General features: G+C 39.6%; 1 protein-coding gene across 22 annotated transcripts in view; it reads left to right on the top strand.

The window, feature by feature from the left end:
* Positions 1-13,052, top strand: part of ANKS1B (ankyrin repeat and sterile alpha motif domain containing 1B) — a 1,252,139-nt gene that overhangs the window by 1,142,905 nt on the left and 96,182 nt on the right. For all 22 annotated transcript variants that reach the window (XM_001150610.7, XM_009426057.4, XM_024348224.3 and 19 more), the window contains one exon: positions 12,662-12,769. In XM_001150610.7, coding sequence (XP_001150610.1) covers positions 12,662-12,769 — 108 coding nt within the window. The remainder of the gene's footprint in view (positions 1-12,661; positions 12,770-13,052) is intronic.

Genomic DNA, 13,052 nt, shown 5'->3' with positions numbered 1-13,052 from the left:
ATTGAATAGAGCAGAATCCAGGGGCAGAGCCTGTGGCATTCAATCAGTGGTCCCCCAACAGGTTATGACAGAGCCATTCATCAAGCCTCTTGGCTATAGATGTACAACCAGCTGTGAATCCACTTAATTTTTCTCTCATAGAGCCCACCATCTTGCAGATAATGAAAGACTTCATCAAGTGCTTTATTGGAATCAAAGACACTATATCTATGACATTCTCCTGGTCTGTCAACCTCATACTAATAACTGTCAAAAAAAGAAAGTTAATAGAGTTTGGCAAAAACTGATTTTCAATGAGGCCACCAAAGTTTGAAGAGTGGCTGATGATGCAGGGATTGTTGCCAGGGAAAAAGTGCATGGCTGGCTGCTGAGCTCCTTCTGGTGGGGTTCCAGGGGAGGACTCAGCCCTTCCATTTCAGAAACTGGGCTTAATCAAAACACTGAATGAAGTTAGAATTTTATGAAGCTCATTTTATACCAGGTACTGTGCTAAATGCATTGCATATGTCTCATTTAATCCTAACAATTAGACTAAGAGGCGAATACTGTTTCTTAGCTCCATCATTTTACACAAGTTAGGTGATACTGAGAGACGTTAAGTAATTGACCAAAAGGCATATAGAGTAAATGCCAGTACCAACACTCACACTCAGGTCATCCTGACACCAAGCCCTGCTCTTAATCACTATGCCCTCCTGAGCAGGTTCTGTGCCTCGGTGGTGTGGATTTAATTTAATTAAGGAGAGATCAATGTATCAAGATGTCCATTCTGTTAATACATGATGGGAAGGATTCTCTGACCAAATGCTCCCTTCCCTGATCCCCCGTCTTCAACATTTCCTCTTCTCATATCTGGGTACTCAGAAAACTGATTCAGCGATTACTGCTTCCTGGTACATGTGGTATTGAAGGAAAGGGAATTTTGAGGGATGTTTCATTTAGATCAGTACAAAATCTGATAAAATAACCCCTTGAGTAATCAGGGAGCTTACTTATGTTAAGATTCAGTGTCTCCCCATGCTGCTGCCAAAGCTAGATAGTTTCATTGCTTCAATATGCCCTCTACCCTTGCTTCTCCACCCCACCCTGGCACACCTTCTTTATTTAGCTGGGTTTCAGTATCACCGATTAAACTGTAGTCACACTGCCAGTCTATTTCATTGACTGTTCATGGGCTAGAAAGTCATTCTGACTCCAGTCGCTTTGTTTGTCCTAGTCTGTTTTGTGTTGCTATAACAGAACATCTGAGACTGGGTGATTTATAAAGAAGAAAAGGTTTATTTAGTTCATGGTTCTGCAGGCTAGGAAGTTCAAGAAGCGTGGTGCCAGCACCTGCTCAGCTTCTGGTGAGAATTTCTGGTGTTGTATCACAACATGGTGAAAGGTTAAAGGGGAAGCTGACGTATGAAGAGGCAAAACCCACAGGATGTCCTGGCTTCTTAACAACCCACTCTTGGAGGAACTAATTCATCCCTGTGACAACTAATCCAGTCTTGCCAGGGCAAGAACTCACTCACTCCTGAGAGAATGGCATAAGTTATTTCAAGGAGGATTCGCCACCTCATGACCCAGATATCTCCCATTAGGCCCCATCTGCCAACACTGCCACATTGGAGATCCAATTTAAAGCTGAGTTTTTTTCAGAGAAAACTCAAATCATAGCACTGTTGATGTGATTAATTTGGTGCTTAGAATGCAACCTTAGTCTCTGGTTCTTGAGTGTCATCTCATGATCACCACCTGTTACCCATCCAGAGAGAACCCATGTTGGCTCCTAGTGATCACTCCGCAAACATCCATAAGCCATTTGTTGTAAGTATTTAGAAAGCATAAACATTTTTACTGAAGTGTTATGACTTGGAGGATTAAGACCCTCAAAAATATACATACATAGGAAAGTCAGTACTAATTTACTGTATTGTGCACTTATAATAAAGAATATGCTACTGATCTATTAGCCTATAGTTAAATAGTACTAGGCTCCTAGAACAAATCTACCCTGCAGGTCACATTTTCCTTAAGACATCCTGCAGTGTATATGTTGCTCACCCTTCCATCCAGCTGATAAGTGGTATATTCCAAGACAACAGAGGTCTTCTTGAGCAGCCTGGATTACAGCCTTCAGGAATGGCCTTATTTATACGATACTGCATACTGAATGCATTCTCCCAGCATTATTCTTTTTTCAAAAACAACTTCATTGCAATTTAATTACACATCATGAAAATCGCCCATTTTATGTATACAGTTGGGTAAATTTCAGTAAACCTATACAGCTATCCAACCATCAACACAATCCCATTTTAGAACATTTCCATAACCCTAAAAAGTTCCTTTATGCTCATTGCAGTCAATCCCTGCTCCTATTCCTACTCCAGATAACCACTGATATGTTTTCTGTACATATAGTTTTATGCTGTCTAGAAGCTCATGTAAATGGAATCCTACAATATTCTATCATCTTGTGTGTGCAGCTTCTTTCACTTAGCATAATGTTTTTGAGGTCTGTTGATGCTATAGCCTGTATCATGTAGCCCATTCCTTTGTATCATTAGGCAGTATTTTGTTGCATGAATATACTGTATTTTACTTATCCATTCACCAGTTGATCGGACATTTGGATTATTTCTAATTTTTAGCTATTATGAATAATGTTGCTTAAACATTCATGTACAAATCTTTATGTGGGCATATGTATTCATTTTTAGCTAGGAGTTGCTAGCTAGAGTCAACTTGCTGGGTTATATGTTAGAAAACTGGGTCAAAATTTGAGAAACTGGCAGTTTCCTCAAAAGTGACTGTGCCATTTACAATCCTACTAGCAAGATGAGAGTTCCAGTTCCTCCACATCCTTATCATCTGAGGTAGGGTCATTCTTTTCTAACGTTAGCCATTCTTATTGGTTTAGAGTGATTCCTAGCTCTACTCTGTGATGTGACTCTCCAGAAGATAAGGAAGGGGATAGTGGTGGGGGTGGGGACAAAGGGAGAAAAGGGACGATAAGAAATCTCTCTCACTGTTGTTACCCTTTTTTTTTTCCCCCCCTCTTTTTGAACTCATCCTTGGGACTCAACCTCTGCTTTCCTTATAATACTTTCTTTTAACCTTAACATCCTTTTTGCCTCCATACGTAGCTGAAATATGGTAAATGTCCAATTCTAAAGTGCAGTAGTAGCTGGCTAGGCTAAGTAAAATCTGTGGATGCATTTTTAAAACTTTAGTTTAGCTAGTTTTAGGTAGATATTTTACCTCCTCCCACATAAAACCCTTTTATCAGAGCAGCTGACAGAATTGGCTGGATTGAATTCACTGCCTCTTTCACTATTCTGTCTGCTGATGGAGGGTGTTATATGCCATTAAAGTAGCTGAACCTCAAGAAGAGGGGCAGAGCAGCAACAGAGCAGAAAAGACCATTTATAATCCAAAAATGGAGTAACCAGGCCCTCACTTACCTAGGATTGTCTCTTGAGACTCAATTTGTCTTAGAGCTTCTTTTACAAATATGGGTATATTCATGTATGTTGCATGTTTCTGTTTATTTTATATGGATATATGTTAATGAATATCGGTAACCATAATTTCCTTTACAATACTGAGAGCATCAGTCACACAATATAATTGATCATAAATTTTATGATCTCAAAAATTGAAAGGAAATAAAGTTAGAAAATACCCTCCTTAGCAGTAAATATCCTGCATGGTTAGCAAAATATAGCAAAACAGCAGTCTCTCTACTTCTTAAGATGCAGAGCATTTTTATGTATTCATAGTACTGCAGGGAGATTTGCACTTTTCAGATGCTATTAGCACATCTTCACATCTCCAAGAATAACTTCAGATCTGGGATGTTGCACATACTTCCCATTTTCTTTTGTAACAAATTTTTCCTTCAATAACCCCAATGATTGGGTTATTGAGCAATGTAAACCAAATTTCTCCTATAAAAACTTAACTGGCAGCAAGCTTTACTTAAAAGTAACTTTCAGGGAAATTAGTTGGGAACTGATTTATTGTTTTGTTTTGTGTGTGTTTTTAATCTTCTGAAGCAATGTTTACATGAAAATCAGAAAATTAGTACCTTCATCAAGAGGTAATTCAGAGAGCTTTACAAATAAACCTAAGATTCTCATTGATTACAAAAGAAGGCTTTGTACCTCCAGAGCCCTTAAATGTTCAGAGGCAATTATACCATTAAGGTCTCTCTTTCCATGCAAAGATTATCTCATTTCCTCATAATTAGTATTTCCTATTTAATGAGACAGACTATATTCAGAAAACACGCATTCCTCCTCCCTCACTCTTTCTCACTATCCTTTGCTCTCTCTGGAGCTGTATAACTTGGAACCTCTTTTCCTTTCCATAGGTTAGTACAGTTGTATTTCGGTGGCATCTGTCAAACAGTTATTTGCTGATTATTTAGTAGCAGTTGGTTTGGAAAGTAATAGCAGAAGGAAAAGGGAATTTGGAAACTGTAGTCAGAGGGATTTTTTTTAGATGAAGTGGCAGAGGTAAAGGGAAAGAGTTACAGATGGTGGGATGTAAGGAAGTTTTGCATCACCCGTGGCAAGACTGTGTGTAGGAATTAAGGTGCCAAAGCTCAGAAAGAATAGAAGACTCTTGAGAGTAGAAACGGAATGAAATAAGACATAGGTGTTATTTTCCTTCCCTCTTTTTCTTTTAGAGACATCTCCCCTGCTTCATTTGTTGTCCACCTTGACAGGGGTTTGAGTTGAGATCTTAGAGATCACCTTTGAGTTGTATTCGTGAGCTAGATGCATTCAGGGACCCTGAGATGCAGTGACACTATATCTGACTTTCCAGCGCCTAAAGTCTAGTTGATCAGGTAAGACACATACGCAAAAAAAGAGAGTTAGCTATACCCACCAGGATGTATCACGTGTCAACAGCACAGGGTAGACCGCAGATACTAAAGAAATTCAAAGAGAGAAAGGTCTATGTAATCCAAGGTGAGCAAGCAAGGCTTTAGGTGGATCTCGATTTCATCCTTGTGAGATTCTAATGAAAATCCAGGCAGAGACACTCTGGAATATGCACAAGTGTGTATACATGGAGCAAAGAAATAACAGGAGAGAAGATTGGAGAAGTGGAAGGCATGATTCTGGATCTAAAATCTACCCAGAGATATCCATAATGGCACATTTAAATATCAAAGGTAATATCTAAATATTGTTGATAGGGTAAGAAAGTTTTAAGTTTCTGTTATACTTAAAAGAGAAATAATACCTTAGTTAGTACCTTAGTTCTGTGCTTTATAATTTCCAGATAAGCTTCCTAGTCATTCTCATTCATTCCACAGAAACCCCTTTTAGGCTGGGAAGGCTGTGTAGACATATATATTTAGATGGATGGATGGATGATAGATAGAAAGATAGATAGATACATACATACATACATACATAGATGCCTACATACATACACACAAATATACACACACATACGTTCACATGGTTTTAATATTTTTTTACTGCCTGGATTGAGAGCCCTGGAGGACTCGATATTTTTTCTTCTTTGTGGCTCACAAATTGCATAACATGGTGGTTATATGTGAAAGGCATCCAAGAAATATTTGTTGAATAAGACTGTTATTGTCCCCTTTATATTACAACTCAAAGACATTAAAGATTACTTAGCTGGAAGAAGAGTAAGAGAAGAAGCAAATGTCATGACTTTCTGCTCCTGAGGTCTTTCTCTTCACCATCCCATGCCAGACATGGATTATTGCAGTTCAAGAAATAAGAGAGAAAAATGTCATGGTCAAAACTGTATGCAAGTTCAAGTGAGGATTTCTAAGATTGCAGGAATTCGAAATGGAATTATACACAGGCACTTTTGCCTTGATGCTTTCAGGTGGAAAGTGTTTAGAAATTGTTATCAGGCAAGGGGGAAAACTTTGACAATTATTTGCAATTTTAGTTCTGCAGATGAGAACAAAGCAGATCAGTTTCCACCACAACTTCCATTCTTGGCATTTAGGAACATCAGAACTGCTCAGAACACTTGCAGTTTTATTACAAGAGGCTACTCTGAAGCCAGGTGAGCTCTATAGACTTGCATAGGAGCTGTTCTCTTTAGTTGGCCAAGTATCTAGAAAGGAAAGAGGAAATAATCTACCCCCTAAAATGGAAGGGAGTTCCAAACGCAGGATGAACTCCCTCCCTCAATAAAAATCTAGAAATAAAAAGGATGCAGTCGCCTGGTGGTGAGAACTAGAATCGCTTGTGTGCCCACCATCGCTGCATGTGTACTCTCTGAAGAATTCCAGCTACATGTGCTGTTTCACATCTGTCAGCTAAATCTGAACTCCAAAAACATAACAAATGCAAAATATGGCACTGAGGAACATTATGTGGGTTTGTGATTTTCCCAGGAGTTGGTCCAGCCGGCAATAAACGGATTGAGATTTCATGCAGAACACAGAGAGACTGTTGCTACATGACTTTTCTGCGTGACTTGTGTGATGATTCTTGCAGTCTTCTTTGGTGTTTTCTATGCTGTGTCTATGTAAACATGGCATTGAGAACGGAAATTGTAGGATGATAGAATTATTTAAGCATGTGGAATGTTTGCTATCCAGAAAGGAGCAGAAACCAAAATTTTCAATGATAGGGGAAATGTTTAGTGAATTATGACATACTTCTCTGAAACAATAATGTGATAATGTGGAGTTAGTTAAAATGTCTACTGAGAGTTGTATATGTAGAAAAGTTCTTTAGCTTTGAAGAACTGAAAAAAAGGCGAAAATGGTACTCGTGATATGACCACCACAAAACATAATCATGGGGGAAAAATGAAATATATCTATTTAGATATAGTTTGTGGATTACTGGTTCTCTTACTTGTTTTTCTGTATTTTATAAAGTGTCTAAAATGGGAAAGCAGTATAGCTATTATAATCAAAATGTTATTTACTTTTTTAAAAGCAGATAAAAATGCTTCATTTACATCATGTTTAAATTAAACATGTTAAATTTAATGTGATATAAATTTAAACATGATTAATTTTATATCACATTAAATTTTAAAAGAAAAAAGGAAGTTTAAGTACATTGACTTTCAGCTTTGCTATGACATATATTCTGAAGTAAGCTATTCCATGTAAGGGTATATCATGATACTGTCTGGCAGAATTCCCACAGCCAAACCCAGAAACATAAACAGCAGTGACGTGATATTATAGGATTGTCATCCAGCACGATTATTCTCCTGTTGCTGAGATTCACAGTGGGGTTTCCGGAATTATCCTGTTTAAGTGATACTGGAGAAAATTCCTGGAGGCGGCTACTGCTGTGATGAATGGATACCCACCTGTGGCTGACTCCTGTGGTTTCAACAATACTCCTTGCCTTTGACCCACATTCCTCTTACAATAGTTGTAATAAAAACCATTAAGAACACATGCCATAACTTTTATTTCCTTTTCTTTTTCTTTTTCTTTTTTTTTTTTTCTGAGACAGAGTCTTGCTCCGTCGCCCAGGCTGGAGTGCAGTGGTGTAATCTCAGCTCACTGCAACTTCCACCTCCCGGGTTCAAGTGATTCTCCTGCCTTGGCCTCCCGAGTAGCTGGGACTACAGGCGCGTGCCACCATGCCTGGCTAATTTTTTTTTTTTGTATTTTTAATAGAGACGGGGTTTCACTGTGTTAGCCAGGATGGTCTCGATCTCCTGACCTCGTGATCCACCCATCTCAGCCTCCCAAAGTGCTGGGATTACAGGCGTGAGCCACTGCGCCTGGCCAACTTTTATTTCTTATCTATTGGAACTCAGCAGTTGGAGCCACATTCTTATGCTTATGTGTAATAATAATTTTTCTTAGTTAATGGTGTGATAATGTAGTTATTTGTGCCTGATCTCTCCAATATTGTAAGCTCTGTTCATAGACGTTCCCCTTTGAATCCTCCAAATAATTGGTAGCAGAAATTCAGTATTGTTTTTTGAGCTGAACTGAATTGCTTCAACATCTTAGAATAACTGAATCTCCAATATATTACCATTATTTTGTCTTTTACTCCCATTATGTTCTTGTCTGAACAGTTAACTTTAACCCAAACAGTAATGAAAACACAGAATTCTTCTCTACTGCAGTAACCATTGCTCTGGTGTTCTTGAAAACTAAAGTTTTCACACTGGTTATCACCCATGATGCCTGAGGTTGTAGGATTCCACTACTCAGGAACCCCATCTGCTTGCAAAGACAGTCTGCTATAAAGCCTTTCTCACTCAAGGCAAACCCAGCCACCTTCAGACTTGACTTTTCTATAATGACCATCTTTCTTTGGAATATTCTCTCTGTTATTGTTTTGCCAATTGGATTTCTTACTGTCAACTTGGGAATTTTGAAGCCCACTGTCACCCTCTCTACCACTCCACAGTGAGCCAGCTCGGATTGAATCTTGGGTGATGAGAGTTTCCTGTCCTTGGTCTATGTATGTATTTCACAGGGAATACTGTGAGGTACCTGCCCTTGTAGCCTGTAGCTTTAACAATGCTATAAGCCTTACTAAAAAGTGAATTATTTTAATGTTTTCAGATGCTCAAAACCCTATATAAATGCTTTAAACATGATAACTCAAAGTAAGAAGCAACGTCTTAAGAAGCCTCATGATGACATAACCAATAGTGTAGCTAAAGGTCAAAAGGTATAGAGGTTAACAGCAAGAAGAAGAGCAAGGAGAGTAGTGAAGGGCAGGTTAAGAATCAGGTGCACATCCCAGCCATGTGCCTCTTAGCAGCGTGACCTTGGGCAAGTTACTTAGCATTTCATAATCTCAGATTTTGCATCTCTAAAATGAGAATGGTTTTATTGTATGCTATTGTAAGGATTACAGGAGATATTTATATTCGTGTATAACCACTTGGTAGTTTCTAGCACAACTAGAACATAGAACTAGAGTATAGAAAATGTGCAGTAAATGGAAGTTACCATCAGTATCTTCAGTGATGGGGGCTCATTTCTGATAAAAAGGAGAGTTATCCAGGTGATCTTGATAGTACTAACCATCCTGTGTTAATTTGTTTCCTGTCTATCTGTCTATCATCTGTTATCTATCCATCAATCCATTCATTCATCCGTCCACCCTCATCTGGGTAGCTCTATGGAGGAGACAGCAATGAAGCTTCAGTGCAGAGGAGTGCCTCAGCTTACCTCCTATTGAAGATTAAGCGATGTGGATGGCAGAAGAGCATATTCTTTTAAATTGGGTCTGGCCTCAGACTAATAGCTAGAAATCAGCCATGTTCCTACTAGGATAAGTTACTTCATTGAGACCTTTCCCAAGGTTAGCCACATCTCTTCATCCAAAGCTCCAGTGTATTTGTTTAACATGATTGACTTTATGACAATGACCAAGTCCTTGTTCTTCTGGGCCAGGATTCCTGTGCACCCTCAGAACCCATTCACTGGAATAAGCACACTGTGAAAGTTGCTTCTTCTATGCGTCAGGCACTATGCTGGTTATTCTCACAACTTACTCTTCATCTTCCCAACCACATTGGAAATTGTCATTAACTTCTTCACTTTATATGTGAGAAAACCTGAGATCAGAGGAGTCAGGTAACCTGCCCAAAATTGAGTTGTGGGAGAGTAAACCAAAAGCAATAGTGGGGATTACATCAGCTCAATTGTACCACAGTTATTTGTTATTTAGTGTCAGTTTTGTAAATAATAATAATAATAATAATTAAGTAAATGTCTTTTTTATAAAAACATTTCTAGCAGGACTCGGGGAGGGGGCAAGGTAGTACCATCAGCATGAGGTCCAGCTACCTGCTGGGAGAAAGGCGGTGAAGATTTTATGGGAGGAATTTATATCCAATAGAAGCCTTTGGCAAAGTAATTGAGGATGAGAATAAAAGAGAATTAGAAAATATACTGTGTTTAGACTTGCAAAATACCTTTGAAAAGGTTATCATATTTTTTCTGAGATGGAGAAATTATTTGGTCTTGATGCTTAAAAAACAGAAACAATACAAGAGTATAAGGGCATTTCTATGGATCGTATAAACAATGCTGCCTGCAGGTAATCAGCAGTAGGGCCACACTTAGTTAGCATATTTATAAATTATCTGAAAGGAATACATAGTGAAATTTCCAGATTTGCAAAAATCACTAAGCTCTTCCAGGTAGTGAAATGCCAAACTGGTTAATATAAATGCAAAAAGCTAACATAGGGCTGTGTGAGTGGGCAGAAGGATGGCAGATGGGCTTCTGCCTGGACAACTGTAAGATAAGGAATTTAGGGAAAAATAAATCATCCCTCCTAGATTAAAGGGCTTTGAACTATTAGCTATAACAAAATTAAGGGATTTTATAGTCAGTGTATACTTTTGTCCCTGGTTATTCCTACTGCAGCTAAAAGGCTAGCTAGACATCACGTGTGCTTAGGAAGGACATTTTAAATGGGTATTAAAAGCAGAAAACAGTATCCTGCATAAATGTAAAGCCATGGTTCACTTACACCTGGAATATTGTGAGCCATTTTTTCAGCAAACCTTAAGCAGCTATAATAGGGTAGGAGAAAGTCCTGAGGATGTCGACTGAAATGATTTATGGAAAAGAGGAGCTGCTTTATGAAAACAAACTTGCAAAGATTAGGATTAATCAGCCTGGGGAGATGAAGGTTTTATAAAATCATAGGGATATGGTGCATGGGGACATTCACCTTGGCTAACATTTACCCTCCTCATCATCAACAGACATGGGTCAGAGGGTGGCTGTCAAAGGAATAGGGCGTAGTGTGAGTTTAAAATCTACATCAGTTTAGGCCAAAAGGCCCGTAAGTTAACCAACAAATAGGCAAATAAAAAGTCAAGGTAGATGAAATACTACACAGACATAAAAAAGAATGAAATCATGTCCTTTGCAGCAGCATGGATGCAGCTGAAGGCCATTACCCTTAAGTTAATTAACGCAGAAACAGAAAACCAAATATTGCATGTTCCCACTTATAAGTGGGAGCTAAACGTTGAGTACTCATGGGCATAAAGATGGCAACAGTGGACACTGGGGACGACAAAGGAGGGGAGGGAGGAAGGGGACAAGGGCTGAAAAACTACCTATTGGGTACTATGCATACTACCTGGTGACGGGATCATTCATATCTCAGACCTCAGCATCACTCAGTGTATTCATGTAACAAACCTGCACATATACCACCTACATCTAAATTAAAAGTTGAAATTTAAAAAAAAATTCAAGGTATCATGGGATGCCTGCCAAAGAAATGCTCTCCCCACCTTCTATCTTAAAACTTGAAAAGAGAAGAGAAAAATGTACACATGGGATAACGACTTTGGAAACTAGTTACCCAACAAGATTATTATATCTTGGGACTACACATAGGTAGGGAAGAGGTAAACACATTTTTATGAATGGACGAATATACAATGTATTTTTAAGAAGCTGGCAACATTTGGAGAAATGCCCAAATTTTGTGACGTATACTTTGGAGTAAAACATGCTTTGGAATCCAGCAAATCTGATTCAAATCCCAGAGCCACGACATGCTGGCTCTTGGGTAGGTGACTTAACCACTCGGAACCACAGTTTCTTCATCTGTCAAGTGAGAACTCCTTCCAGATAGAGAAGTTGGGAAGATTGAAAGGGGTGTGGCCCTGGTAAAGCACCGGGAATGGGGCTGAGGATTGAGGCGCTGCAATTCTCAGTTCCCTTTGAGAGCTCTTCTACCATGTGCCCTTTGCAGCATGGTCAGATTCAAAATACCATCCTGGGGAGGCTCTGAGTCTACCCCAATAGACAGTCCTTCATTCTAACTGTATCCTTATGCAAGATGACTCTAATTTTGCAACTCTCATCTCTATTACCATTCATTCTTTCATATTCATTAATCCCTTATTTTTTTTTAGTCATCCTTTTATGCTTTTGGGAAATAATAGTGCTCTACATATGCCAGTGCCCTGCTCTCAGGGAGCTTACCTGGAGAGGGTGGAACAAAACACAAACACTATGCCTGTAAAGAAAGTGCTTTTAGAGCGTGATAAAATGAGGATGGATCATCGTGGAGAGCATGTCAGGGGTTGAGGGCATGGCTTCTTCAATAGGGAGGTGGGGGAAGACCTTTCTGAGGAGACATCAGCAGCACAGTGTCCAGAACCATGAGAAGTCACTGGTTATTTGAAAATCTCACAGGGGAGAGGGGGCATTCCAGGCAGGTGGTTGAGCAGGGGTAGAGGCCCCAAGGTGAGAATGAATGTGGAGCTTCTAATACCTAGAGGAGGCTGGCATGACTGCATATCCTGGATGGAGGGAAAGAGACAGAGGGCAGCCTGTCCCCATTACCCTGAAGCCAAGTCCAGACTCAGATTTTATCCTGTGAGGTTTCGGCTGCTTATAAGAAGAGCTGGTTTCTCTTGAGGCTGCTGCATTGGGAATGAGACTCTCAGGCAGCGTGAGTGGAAGGAGAACCATTCTCCCTTCTCTTTGTGCCCCTGATACTTAGCCACTCCAGGCTTTCCAGATGCTACTGCAATCTTTCTGGACTTCAGCGGTCACACTGATGTGACACGACATCTCATGGTGCAGGAGTAACTTTGCACAAATCTTTTTTCACCCCACATGTTTTAGGACATATAAAAATTATTTGTTCTCCAGTGAAATATTTAACCCAAATATATGTTGTTTCAGGTTTTAAAAATCAATTTGATTGGCCACAGGAAACGTATTTTGGCATCTCTGGGAGACAGGCTGCACGACGATCCCCCACAGAAGCCCCCTCGGTCCATCACCCTCAGGGTAAGTGCCAAGCACATTCATTTGGTTCTCTGCCCTTAAGAACTATTTGTTTGCGACCAGCCTGGCCAACATGGTGAGACCCTGCCTCTACTGAAAACAGAAAAAATTTAGCCAGGTGTGGTTGTGCCCGTCTGTAGTCCCAGCTACTCCGGAGGCTGAGACATGAAAATCGCTTGAACCCAGAAGGCGGAGCATTGCAGTGAGCAGAGATCACACCACTGCACTCCAGCCTGGGCAACAGAGTAAGAAAATAAAAGAATTATTTTATGTAGTTTTATAGGTT

This window comes from Pan troglodytes, chromosome 10, assembly GCF_028858775.2.
Source record: "Pan troglodytes isolate AG18354 chromosome 10, NHGRI_mPanTro3-v2.0_pri, whole genome shotgun sequence".
In the NCBI taxonomy this organism is placed as follows: Eukaryota; Metazoa; Chordata; class Mammalia; order Primates; family Hominidae; genus Pan; species Pan troglodytes.
Note: the sequence above shows the minus strand (reverse complement) of the source record. Positions and strands in the feature narration are given on the sequence as shown.